Source organism: Ovis canadensis, chromosome 13 (assembly GCF_042477335.2).
Source record: "Ovis canadensis isolate MfBH-ARS-UI-01 breed Bighorn chromosome 13, ARS-UI_OviCan_v2, whole genome shotgun sequence".
NCBI classification, from domain to species: domain Eukaryota; kingdom Metazoa; phylum Chordata; class Mammalia; order Artiodactyla; family Bovidae; genus Ovis; species Ovis canadensis.
Window position 1 is genome coordinate 77,265,507 of NC_091257.1, and position 12,445 is coordinate 77,277,951.

At 49.6% G+C, this 12,445-nt stretch overlaps 1 protein-coding gene across 1 annotated transcript in view; it reads left to right on the forward strand.

The window, feature by feature from the left end:
- The first annotated feature begins 1,915 nt into the window (after positions 1-1,915).
- EFCAB8 (EF-hand calcium binding domain 8) overlaps positions 1,916-12,445 on the forward strand; it is a 47,022-nt gene continuing 36,492 nt past the window's right edge. The window contains exons 1-5 of the mRNA XM_069546358.1: positions 1,916-1,984; positions 4,753-4,921; positions 10,017-10,135; positions 11,673-11,776; positions 12,248-12,383. Of these exons, the coding sequence (XP_069402459.1) occupies positions 1,916-1,984; positions 4,753-4,921; positions 10,017-10,135; positions 11,673-11,776; positions 12,248-12,383 (597 nt within the window). The remainder of the gene's footprint in view (positions 1,985-4,752; positions 4,922-10,016; positions 10,136-11,672; positions 11,777-12,247; positions 12,384-12,445) is intronic.

Below are 12,445 nucleotides of genomic sequence, written 5' to 3' on the forward strand. Positions count from 1 at the left end.
CTTTTGCCCTTGGCCCCGTAACTATTAAGGGTAGACCTGTTTACAGATGTGGGTACATGTACACGTACATTCTATGTATCAGCACGCACCCATTCATCATCCTTTTGTAAATATTGGCCTCATTCTGTGCACTCTTTTCTTTTGAGTATCTCCTGGAAATTGCCCCTGGTCGTCTGCTGAAGGTCTGATTCATCTTTTTGGCTCCTTGGGTGGCGTCCCGAGTGCAGGTGCTCTGACTTATTCAGCCATTCAGGCGTCCGCCGTGCTTCTCGATGCTGGGAAAGACGCTGCCGCCAGCGCTCCTGTCCAGTGAGCTTTCACAGATGACTAAACTGTACCCACCATTCACTCTTTAAATAAATCTTCAAGATTACCATGAATCTTTTCTGAATTAAAAAATAAAGAGAAACGCATGGTTTTATACTATAGACATTCTCTCTGATCTCATGTGCCAGAAATAGCTGCCATTACCTTTGGAGTATATTTTTCCAGGCTCTCTCTCTAGGCATGTGCCAACACCTCCATGGAATATTCTTACCGGAAATGGACCCGTGAGTACAGCTCTGCAGCTTTCTCACCGGTGACCTTGCATCGCCATCTTCCACGTCCTTCCTTATCACCATGGCTCACTGTGGAGCGTTTCAGACTTCCAGTTGACCCACCCTGCCTTTTGTGTGTTTTTCCTGCTCTCTCTATCCCCTCAGTGTAGCCATTTTTCAGTCCCCATATTTCTAGGAACTTGTCTTTTATCTCTGATTGTATAGCCCAGCATCATGTGCATTAAACCACTTTCCCCCATTGTTTCCTTTCCTGGAAATGTTTCTGGCATTTCCCTCAGTTACTTGGTTCCTGGCCTCCAAGTCTCCTTTCCTTTGGCTCTTCTCTCCCCTTCGGTCCTTATATCTGGGCTGTCACCGAGACACGGTTTAGGTTGGGACACCGCTGGACAGTCCTCTGGTCTTTCTCCTCCTCACTCCCCACATCTTAGGCTGGTGAGTTTTCATAACTGCCCTGCGTGCTGTTCAGACTTCCTGGCGAAGGTATTTAAGACCCTGCTTCCATTTTTCTTCTCCTTCCTCTTGCACCGTTCCTCCCCTCCCACCCAGGAGCACCTTGTCAAGCCAAACTGGCTCATTTGCTCTGTCCCCCGAGCCTGTCTGGGACTCATCTCTTCCCTGCCATTCCCCTACCGTCCTGGAGCGCCCCCTTGATTCCTGCTGGTGGCACTTGCTCATGGGGTGGATGGATGCTCCTAATAACCCTAACACACCACTGTCTTCCACCCTCTGTGGAGGTCCGTTGACCTAGGGCAGTGTGCCCTTTGTATTCTCAGAGCAGAGCTCCATGGAACAGACCTTTCCCACGCACTTGCACCTGCCCCCATGCTGCATGAGGGGAGTCCTGTCAGCTCCCTAAAGAAGTCCTGTCTCCAAGGACATCGAGGGCTGGGGGTGGGTGCCCGTTGTGAAGAGTCAGGGGCTCTTCTTGCCCTACCTTTGATGAATGGAAACCTTTGACCCTCTGGAAACATGCTTTCCCCCGACCTTATTTCCCTAATCTGTGGATTACAGTTGGACCCCCGCATGACCTAAGCCTTTTCTACTTCTGTAAAATGGGTGACTGCCTTTAGGAAGCTGCTGGCATGAAGCCAGGAGTATAGTAACCTGAGGACTCTCAGGTCATCAGGAAGACAGCTCCCCATCAGCGGAAAGAAGGCTTGCAGCTATAAGCTCTGGAAAAGCTCTGTGTTGGAGGAGCCCCAGTGGGATGTGGGGTGCTTGTCATATGCGAGTTGGGGGTCCACAGGCCTGGGGCAGCCACCTTCTCCCTTGACCTTGACTTCTTTTCCATCCTCCTGTGATTCAGCTAGGTCAGCCTCCACATGGTCCTTACAAAGATCAGAGTTAAAGCCACTATGATTCCCTATTCTAGATCAAGACCTGTGTCTTCTGAGGACTTAAGAGACAAGCCTCTGCCTCGAAAGGTAAGAAAATCATCAGAGTTGATAATGGAAGGGGTATTCCAGAGCTGCCAGACAGCATCCACGTCTGTTGATTATCAGGTTATCAGCCTCCGCACTGGGAGTTGCAAGCTTAGATATTTACAAAATGTTGACAACTTAAGTCCAAGTTGCAGTAGGCTTGTTTTGCCTTTTGAAGCACTTCATGGGCTGAATGCAATAAACCTAAGTTCACCGATTTATAGTATCTACTTGAAAGTGAAAGTCACTTAGTCGTGCCTGACTCTTTGCAACCCCACAGACTGTAGAGTCCATGGGATTCTCCAGGCCAGAACACTGGAGTGGGTAGCCTATTCCTTCTCCAGGGGGTCTTCCCGACCCAGGAATCGAACCGGTGTCTTCTGCATTGCAGGCGGATTCTTTACCAACTGAGCTATCAGGGAAGTCTTGGACTCTACTTAATTTTGTCCAGCCACGTTGTGATAACGGTAGGATGGGCTGTACAGAGTATTATCAAGTCAGATGAGTAGTCAGTGTCCATTGTGTGCTTGGGGCTGGGAAACAGGGAGACAACTAGTGTAGATTAAATGAAGATAAATTTAAAATGCCCCGGCCTTCGAAGAGTGCACTTTGGTACTTCCTGGGGGTGTAGTGGTTAAGAATCCGCCTTTCAATGCAGGGGATGTGGGTTGGTTGGATCCCTGGTCGGGGAACTAAGATCCCATGTGTCATGGGGTAACCAAACCTACGTGTCATGACTCCTGAGCCCATGCACCCTAGAGCTGGTGCTCCGCAGCTAGAGAGGCCCCTGTGCACCAAAACAAAGAGGCCGTGTGCAGCAGGGAAGACCCAGTGCAGCCAAAAATAAATGAATAAAGAACCCACTGTGAGATGGAGAGAAATAACAGTTCTCATGGATTGTGTAATACCATGTGGTGGGGCTTCACGTGTGTTCAGGTGTCATTTTGTCTCACTACAACCCTGCAAGGTGGGTATTAGGGAGAGAGATTCTGCAGACAAGGCAACTTGTGGCTCAGAGAAGTGAGGTAACAAGCCCACACTAAATGAGCCTGGGAGCAGGGAGCCAGGAGGAATCCCAGTCCAGAGATCTGGGGCTCTCCCGTCATGTTTCCCACCATGCCTTGCTGCTACATGTATGGACAGGCACGCACAGGAGTCATGTATGCATGGCAGATAGGAACAAAGAATTTGGGAGCACAGCGGTGGCGGTGATAACTCCACCTGAAAGTCACTGAGGAGCTCCTCGGAGGAGGTGCATTTGAGCCAGACTTTGAAGAATGGGTGGGACTTCACCTCTCGAGGTGACGGTCTGTGTCACAGAGAGGGAAGGACGAGAGCAGATGTGGAATGTTGGCTGTGATTGTGGGGCGGTGGAGAGCAGTTGGTGTGCCTGGACCGCGGTGTGTGCAATGAAACTAGAAACCGGTCAGAGCTGCGTGGCAAAGGGTTTTGAGTGCCACGCTCAGGAGTTGATGGGGATGACAGGAGTAATCTGGAAAGCGTCAGCTGGGGTCAAGTCATGATCAGACTTGCCTTCCAGAAAGAAGATTGGCTCCAGTGTTGGGCGGTGGATTGGAAGGGAAGAACAAACTCTGGTCCCAGTTCGGGAAGGGCACTGCACTTGTCCCAGCAGAAGGCTAGGGCTTAAGGTGGGGCAGGAGTAGGGGAGAGGAGGGTTTAGATCTAGGAACTGGATTACAGTAAGAAGCAATATGAAGGTCAGTAAGAATGAAAGGAGGCAGAGGGAGGAGCCAAAGTTGGTGCTGGGATGTCTAATCTGGGGGCTGCATGGCTGGTGAGAGAATTGACCAGCTCATCTGCTGGGCTCCATGAAGGCAGGTCTCCACTCTGTTCACTGGTGTCTTCACAGTGTCTGGGACTCAACAAATGTGCACAGACCCTGAGTGAATGAGGGCAAGTTCACAGTTGGATTTGTAGGTGGATGAGCTCTGTGGTTGGTATACTTGGCATAGGGAGGGTGAGCAATCCAACCTCCGCTTGTCTTTTGACTTTCTGGACCGATGTCTCCTTGACTACCCAGCACCCAAGGCAGTGTATATCAGTGGGCAACACACAACAGTTATCACATAGTCCACACCTGGAGTCTTCTGGGAGAGGCAGCCTTTGATGACCTGAGCCTCCAGTAACCAGAAACACTGTGCTAAGTGTCAAAATGAGTCTCGTGTAGGGGCTGCAGAGCGGAAGAATCGTGGAGGGCTGGGGAAGGTTAGGTAGGGGATGTGGGAAGGTGAGCAGGAGGAGGAATAAGCTGAGAGTCCCTGATGGCGGGGACTGCGTGAGCTGGTGGGCTCTGTGCGCAGGTGATCTGATCTGACCTGGGGTGTCTGGTCTGGTCAAGACAAGATCATGGTAGCTGGGGAAGATGGAGCCGGACTCCTTGGGGGTCTTGAATTCCAACCACTGAAGATGTGGAACTCTATAGTTACCAAACTGAAGCACCTTATAAATTAGAGTCCTGCGATGTGTGAGGTGGGATCTTGGCTGTGGCCACTAACCTCTAAGCCTCAATCACAGCACATCTGTAAAAGAGGAGCCACAGTTAACTCCCCAGAGTCAGGGGATGCAGTCAGACCTTCCTTGGACTTCTTAGGGCTAAAAGTGGCTCAGACCTACTTGTTTGCATCAGTAGGTAACACACCATAACACTATGTACCCCACAGCTGTTCTCTTTCAATAGATGTGCTTAAAACTGTTCAGCTCCGGAAGTCACCCCTCTCAGGGCCTGGTTCTTGCCATCATCTGTGTTCCAGGTGTCCTTTGCAGGTGGACCCGGGAAGAACAAAGAGGTTCTCAGCTCCCCAACGCCATCCATCTCTGTTAGCCAGACGTCTGACTTCCAATATGAATCTCAGCTGTTCACTGAGGCAAACCTAGCTGAGATGGAGAAGACATTTCAGAGCGAGGTCAACTCGACTGGAGGTGAGGCTGAGTCATGGGCGCCGCCTCTGGCCTCTGCACAGGGTGGGACCCAGGACCCGGCCTGGGTGGATGGTGCGGGCTGCATAAGCATTTTTGCATCCCGTATGTCCTTTAAAACTTTTCATCATATGCTCTGTAAGTATTGTAAGCCCACTAGAGGCTATTTGGGACCGAGGGAAAAAATACCCCTAATCCAGACACTTAGACAACCACTGTCAGCATTTCAGCGTGTTTGCAACTGAACAATTTCATATGCATGGCTTGCTGTCTATTGCTGTGTAACGGTATTTCTACAAAATTCACGGCTTAAATCAACACACGTTCACTATCTCACCATTTCAGTGGGTCAGGAGTCTGGGCAGAGTTTAGCTAGCTCCTCTGCTCAGGGTCTCACCAGGCTGTGACCAAGTAGTCAGCTGGGGCTGCAGTATCAACTAGGCTTGACTAGAAGGATTCACTTCTTTTTTTTTAAAAAAAATGTATTTATTTATTAGGCTGTACTGGGTCTTAGTTGCAGCATTTGGGATCTTTAGCTGTGGCATGTGAACGCTCAATTGCAGCACGTGAGAGCTTTAGTTGGGACATGTGCGATCCAGTTCTCTGACCAGGGATCGAACCCAGGCCCCCTGCCTTGGGAGGTGTGGAGTCTTAGCCACTGAACCACCAGGGTAGTCCTTGTGAGAGATCCACTCCTAAGTTGATGCAGAATTCAGTTTCTTGAAGCTACAGGACTAAGGGCTCTCAGTTTGTCCTGGCCATTGGAGGGCGACTGTCTTCAGCTCTTAGAGCTGCCTGGTTGGTGGCCCTCTGGGACTCACCAGCAAGGCTGGCTTCAACACTCAAGCCAGGCAGGGAGGTAGGAAAGCCAGGCAGGGAGGTGGGAAAGCCAGCCTGAGGCGTGCTGCCATCACATAGTCCTGCGCATACAGTCCCGCACATCCTGTCTCCTTTGCCGTCTTCTGTGGGTCAGAAGCAGGCCGTAGGTTCCACCACACTCAGCGGGGCACGCACGCTGGGAGGTCTGCCGTCACCTTCCGTCTCTTCGCCCCAGATGACTGCATGTGTTTTCACATGTCTGTAACCATACTTTAATTTCACACCCTCCTTTTTCTCTTACTGTTAATTTCTTAAGGTTTTTTTTTTTTTTTTTCATATGTTATGTGATCTGCTGAACCATCATTAGCAGTGAATGCAAGGGCTCCACCGGTCGACTAAGCCATTTCCCTAAATGAAACATTTAGTTTTTTAAAAACATTTGTGTGTTTGTTGTGGCTCTTGGTGTCTCTGTTGCATCATACGGGATCTTTCCTGGCGGTGCACGGACCCTCTAGTGCTGTGCAGATCCTGGAGCACACAGTCTCAGTAGTCTCAGTGCATGAGCTTACGACATGCGGGATATTAGTTCCCTGACCAGGGACTGAACCCATGTCCCCTGCATTGCAAGAAGGATTCTTCACTACTGGACCACCAGGGAAGTCTCCAACTTTTAGCTTTTTACCAAGTTTAAATAACATTGTGAAGAACATCTTTGTACATAAGTTTTTTTTTCTCTTCAGAGCTTAAATTTTCCCCTTGGGAAAATACACATAAAGTTTACTTATTATTGCTACTGGAGTTCTTTAAGGCATCTTTATTTCTATCCAGTAGACTCGGAGCACCAATGCTGGGGCCATGGCTCCCTGCCCCATCAGTTTGAGTTTGACAGTCACACTGTGATGTGGGCAGGAAGGGTAACAAATGGCCTGTTTATAAAGAGCAGAGTGAAGCTGGGGAGGGACCGCTGGAGTCTGACCTGAAGCTGAGATGCTTCCTCATCTGAGCTCTTTGGGTGCTGGTGTTTGGCGGCCAGGAGGCACCACGCATGTCTTGGAGGACCCAACATTCACAGTTTTGGCCACAGTTTTTATTGTATTTTGTTTTGAACAGGTAATATATTCACACAGATCAAAATTTTAAAAGTGCCATCACCTCTCCCTCTTTTTGAAGTAGACCACTATTTTTTTTTTAAACAATAACAGTAAAAATAACAGTATTTTTACAATGCTGATCCTAGGGAATGTATTAAGGGTAGTCAGGCTTCCCTGGTGGCTCAGATGGTAAAGAATCTGCCTGCAATGCAGGAGACTAGTGCTCGATCCCTGGGTCAGGAAGATCCCTTGGAGAAGGAAATGGCAACCCACTCCAGTATTCTTGTCTGGACAGAAGAGCTCGGCAGGCTACATACAATCCATAGGGTCGCAAAGAGTTGGACACGATTGAGTGACTCTCACTCCCTCCCTCCTTCCCTCCCCAGGGACATGATATTTTCACTTTTGTGCTTCAAGAGCTATTTTTAAAAATTATTTACTTGGCTGTGTCAGGCCTTAGTTGCGTCAAGCGGGATCTTTCCTGGCGGCACACAGACTCTTTCAGGTCGTGTCACGTGGGCTTCAGGGCATGCGGCCCTCAGCAGTCATAGCACGTGGGCCTTCTTGCTCCTCGGCCGGTGGAATCTTAGTTCCCCAACCAAGGATTGAACCCATGTCCCCTGTGTTGCAAGGTGGATTCTTGACCACTGGACCACAAGAGCTCTTAATGAACCATTTGTTCACTATACGTGTGAGACTGGGTGAGTGTTTCTTTTTAGCAGCAATGTGCAGGGGCCTGACTGGTCCCCACAGTGTACCCATCCTTTCCAGGACACCTTTGTGTCTAGTCTCTTCTTATACTCAACAGTTTTTTTCAGTTCAGTTCAGTCGCTCAGTCTTGTCCCACTCTTTGCAACCCCATGACCGCCAGGCCTCCCTGTCCATCACCAACTCCCAGAGTCCACCCAAACCCATGTCCATTGAGTCGGTGATGCCATCCAACCATCTTATCCTCTGTCGTCCCCTTCTCCTCGTGTCCTCAATCTTTCCCAGCATCAGGGTCTTTTCAAATGAGTCAGCTCTTTGCATCAGGTGGCCAAAGTATTGGAGTTTCAGCTTCAACATCAGTCCTTCCAGTGAACACCCAGGACTGATCTCCTTTAGGATGGACTGGTTGGATCTCCTTGCAGTCCAAGGGACTCTCAAGAGTCTTCTCCAACACCACAGTTCAAAAGCATCAGTTCTTCAGTGCTCAGCTTTCTTTATAGTCCAACTCTCACATCCATACATGACCAATGGAAAAACCATAGCCTTGACCAGACAGACCTTGGTTGGCAAAGTAATGTCTCTGCTTTTTAATATGCTGTCTAGGTTGGTTATAACCTTCCTTCCAAGGAGTAAGTGTCTTTTAATTTCATGGCTGCAATCACCATCTGCAGTGATTTTGGAGCCCAGAAAAATAAAGTCAGCCACTGTTTCCCCATCTATTTGCCATGAAGTGATGGGACTGGATGCCATGATCTTAGTTTTCTGAATGTTAGCTGTTTTTAAGAAGAATATGAAAATAATACGGTAGTGAACAATATATATAGGTTCTTAAACAGCAATGAAAGGACTCTCCCTGTAGTGCTGTCAAGAGGCGTTTGTTCATTAATTCTGCACAAAGTCACTTAGACTGCCAGCTCTTCCCCGAGGGGACGGCTCCAAGCTCATGGGCTGCCGTCCGTCTGATACACAGAGGGACCGTTACGTGTCACTCAAACTTGTAAGGCTCTTGGCTATCACTTCAGATGAGCAGGCTGGGTCTTTCTTTAAGCAGGGCCCCTTTCGTTCAGCCTTTCATTTGTTCCTCAGTCTAGCCGTAAGCGATGACGGTTGTCACTGTAGCACAGAGCTGATTGTTTCATGAGGAGCACGGAGCACGGTGAGAGCGTGACCCCAGATTGCTGGGAGTGGCTCGGTGCCACCACTCACCAGCTATGTGACCTTGGGCTCATAGCCCACCTCTTTATGTCACAGTTTTCTCATGCCCCACCCCCCCGCCCCCCCACCACCATCAGCCAGTCAGTGTGAATAAACTCAGATGATACTGGTACCCAGTCATCATCATCACATCCCCCAGTGCTGAAGGACACACTCAGGGAACAAACATCTGCTTCACGTAAGGACTTGGTCATGGAGGGGACAGGCTTAGCCCTGTACTCCCTGAGCTCACAGCCAGGGTGGTAATGAGGAAGGTCAGGGGGGCAGCAGAACAAGGCAGGGTGCTGTGCCGCCTCCTTAGAGAGTCTCTGGGAAAAGGCTTCCCTGTGGAGGAACCAGGCAGTGCAAAGGCCTTGAGGTGACAGGTGTGGGGACATGGTGGCTGCAGCAGAGAATGAAGGGGACAGTGGTGGGAGGTGAGGTCCTAGAGAAGAGCCTTCAGGCCAAGGTGAGAGTTCCACATATTTGCAGCAGGTTTTAGAAGCACTTAGAAAAGTGTTTCTATTTATTTTTTTGGCTGCAGTGGGTCTTAGTTGTGGCACTGGGTATCTTTACTTGCGGCAAGTGGGATCTAGTTCCCTGACCAGGGATCAAACCGAGGCCCCCTGCAGTGGGGGCATGGACCACCAGAGAAGTCCCCATAAAAGTGCACTTTTTAAAGACTGTGATTATTTTTTAAACACCTAGACAGGAGTAATTGACCCCTCTGTAGACAGATTTCCTTGTAGCCACAAAACCCAGCAGGGGAAAAATTTTTGGTTCTTGTCCTTCTGTTCCTTGTTCCTCTCCCCTTTTCGTCTTTCTCTCCAGCCCAAGTTTGCATTTTAATTGCCTCTAAAAGACGCACATCTCTTCTCCCTCTATAGCTTTGGATTTATTTATGTCTCTTTGTTGCCATTGTTGAAGTTTTTCTCCTTTCCTATTTATTTATTTGTGAGTTTTCATCAGTTTTCTTTGTCTCAATGCCTGGTCGGTCTTATTTGCTGAGAAATGGGATCTGATCTCGAATCTGATCTTTTTTAGTACCCGTTCCCCCTCATTGCTCTGGGGCCACCACAATGCTGTCATGCAGCAGGTGTGGAGCCAGGATTTGTGGGTGATCGAATGTTGAACAGATAAGATGGAAAAGATAACCCAGCAGCGTGACCCTCTGTATGCCCAACCCCGCCTCCCCTAACACCCAGACTTCCAGGAACACTGTGGCTGGTGATGGGCCAGGGCACTTGCGATGAAGAGGATGGTGTTCTCCCTTCTCTCTCTTGAAGCCCTGGACATGAAAACTTTCATTAAGGCTGTGAGGAAGATTCTGAGCAATACGTCAGAAGAGATGCTGGAGGCGCTGTTTTTGAAGGTGGACTTGAACTGTAATGGCTTCATCACCTGGGTGAGGAAGGCGCCCCTGCTGCCTCAGAGAGGGAGGGAGGCTGGGGGGAGGCTGGGAGGCATGGGCCATGGCTGGTCAGAGGGGCACAAGGAGGGCTGAGGATCCAGGGGGCAGATTCTGGGGGACTCTCTGGGTAGAAGGAACACTTGGCGTCTTCAAGGGGGCCCTCTTGAGACTCCTGAGAGCTGGACTTGCTGCAGCTTGTTCCCTCTGGGGGACAGAATAGTGTGTGACAAAGGCTGGTGACCCCTGCATGAGGCCAGCTGTGCCCCTGGCGGTGAGCAGCAGAGGCCTCCAGCTGCCATGTAACAGTCCTGCACACCGGCCTACCATTTGGCTAAGGGGGTTCCAGCCAATGCCACAATATCCTGGCCCTTGATGCTCACTCAGTGTCTGTTAAATCACAAAGTGTCAGAGTTTTAGAGCATATTAATAATAACACTACCCCCTGCCCACATTTTAAATGTTCTGCAATGAGCATATACAACATTTAAGAATACTACAAAACATAGTAAAGTACAGAAATCAGTCTGATGTGTTGATGTAGCAATGCTGACAATGACAACTAGCATTTAGAGCAGGTATTGACCTAGGCACTCTAAATATCATCACACTCAAACCTCGCAGGAACCCTATGGGGTAGGTGCTGGTAATGTACCTCTATTTGACAGACTGGGAAACTGAGGCAAGAGAAGAATAAACTGGCCCGAACTTACGGAGTTACTTTAGCTGAGTCAGTCTTCAGACCTAGGGATTTTCCTTCAACAGTCCACGTGTAGTCAGCTCTTCACACCTCCCCCCAGGCATAGATGTACTTTCTGTTTTTATACGTAGTTTTTGCTTTCATTTCTTTTTTAAAATTTACTTTTAATTGGAAGGTAATTAATTGCTTTACAACATCGTGTTGGTTTCTGCCACACAACAATGTGAATCAGTCGTAAGTATACATGTGTCCCTTTCTTCTTGAACCTCCACTGCCCATTTCTCTTAATATTCTATAATAAACATGTTTCTAGAACTCTGTCATCTACACCGTGATCTTTCTTCATAGCTGCCTGAATCTTGCTATGGCTTCACCTCGTGGTCCGCTCTGGCCTTGGCCGTATTTTCATGAGGCTGGTCAATAGAGCCTAGAGGTGCCCCTGTGGCTTATGGGTGCTTCTCTGCTATTGACTTGATATATGAGCTGGGGCAACTCATCTATACTTATGTGGGCCTCAGTCTTATTATCTGTACAGTGGGGGAATAAAGGGACTCTGAGGAGATGCCAGCTGTGGAGCGAGGTGAGGATCATGTAGAATTACAGGCATGAGGTAAGGTGGGAGGTACTGTTGTGCCATTTTCACTTACGTGTGCAAATAGCCCTCTGCACGATGCAGATCCAAGAACAGCACCGGTGCTTGGCGGCCTCCCTCTGCCAGAGCCTCCGGGGGCTCCCAGAGACCCTTGGAAGGGGCTGGGGGAGAAGGGGAAGGCACTGGAAGCCGGTGCTTGGTTTGGCCAACACCCATCCCTCTGGCGCTTCTTCCCGAGGCAGCAGGAGTACGTGGACTATGTGATGCGCGAGTTCCAGGGGAAGGAGAAAATGATGAGGGGCCAGTACCACCTATGCTTCCACCTTCCCATGAGGATCATCCGACTGTAAGGAGCCTCTCCCTGGGCTGAAGGGTGTGTCTGGACAAGGCTGGGGCCGGCCTGCACCTGCGCCCCTTCCTGAGTCCCCTCTCCATCTCTAAGCATTAGAGTTGTGGCTGGATACACTTTTATTTTGCAGTTTTCATCACAAGCCCACTCTACTTGCCTTCTGTGGGCCGTTTTTCCTTTAAAAGAACGTCTATTCCTGATCTTGTCTGGCCATCTCCCACCATGAGGAAGCTGACTGGCTATTTCATGGGTTAAACTTATGATTCTGGGATCCCCGTGTCACCCCAGCATCATTTGTGGGTCTCTTCTCTTTCTGGCCACCAGTGTTAGTGGTGACAGTCCCCCAGGGGAGAGGCAGGGCCCGCGTCTCAAGGAGCGAGTTTCTCGGGGTGCAGATGTGGGAAGCTTGTCTATCCTCTGGGCATTTTTCCACTTTGGCCTGGGCCCCCCTCTCATCACCTTCCACAGGAATCATGGGTGTGAGATCGTGAAAGTGGAGTTCTTAGTCCAGCGGCTCAAGAAGATTGGCCATTTCCTGACTGTCACCAAGGACGGCATCCTGCAGTTCTGGTCAGAGTCCTTCATGCTGACCAGCTCCTTCAGGGTGAGCGGGGCCCACACGGGTGGTCAAGGAGCCTCTGCCTTCAAGCCCAGCAGGCTTCTCCT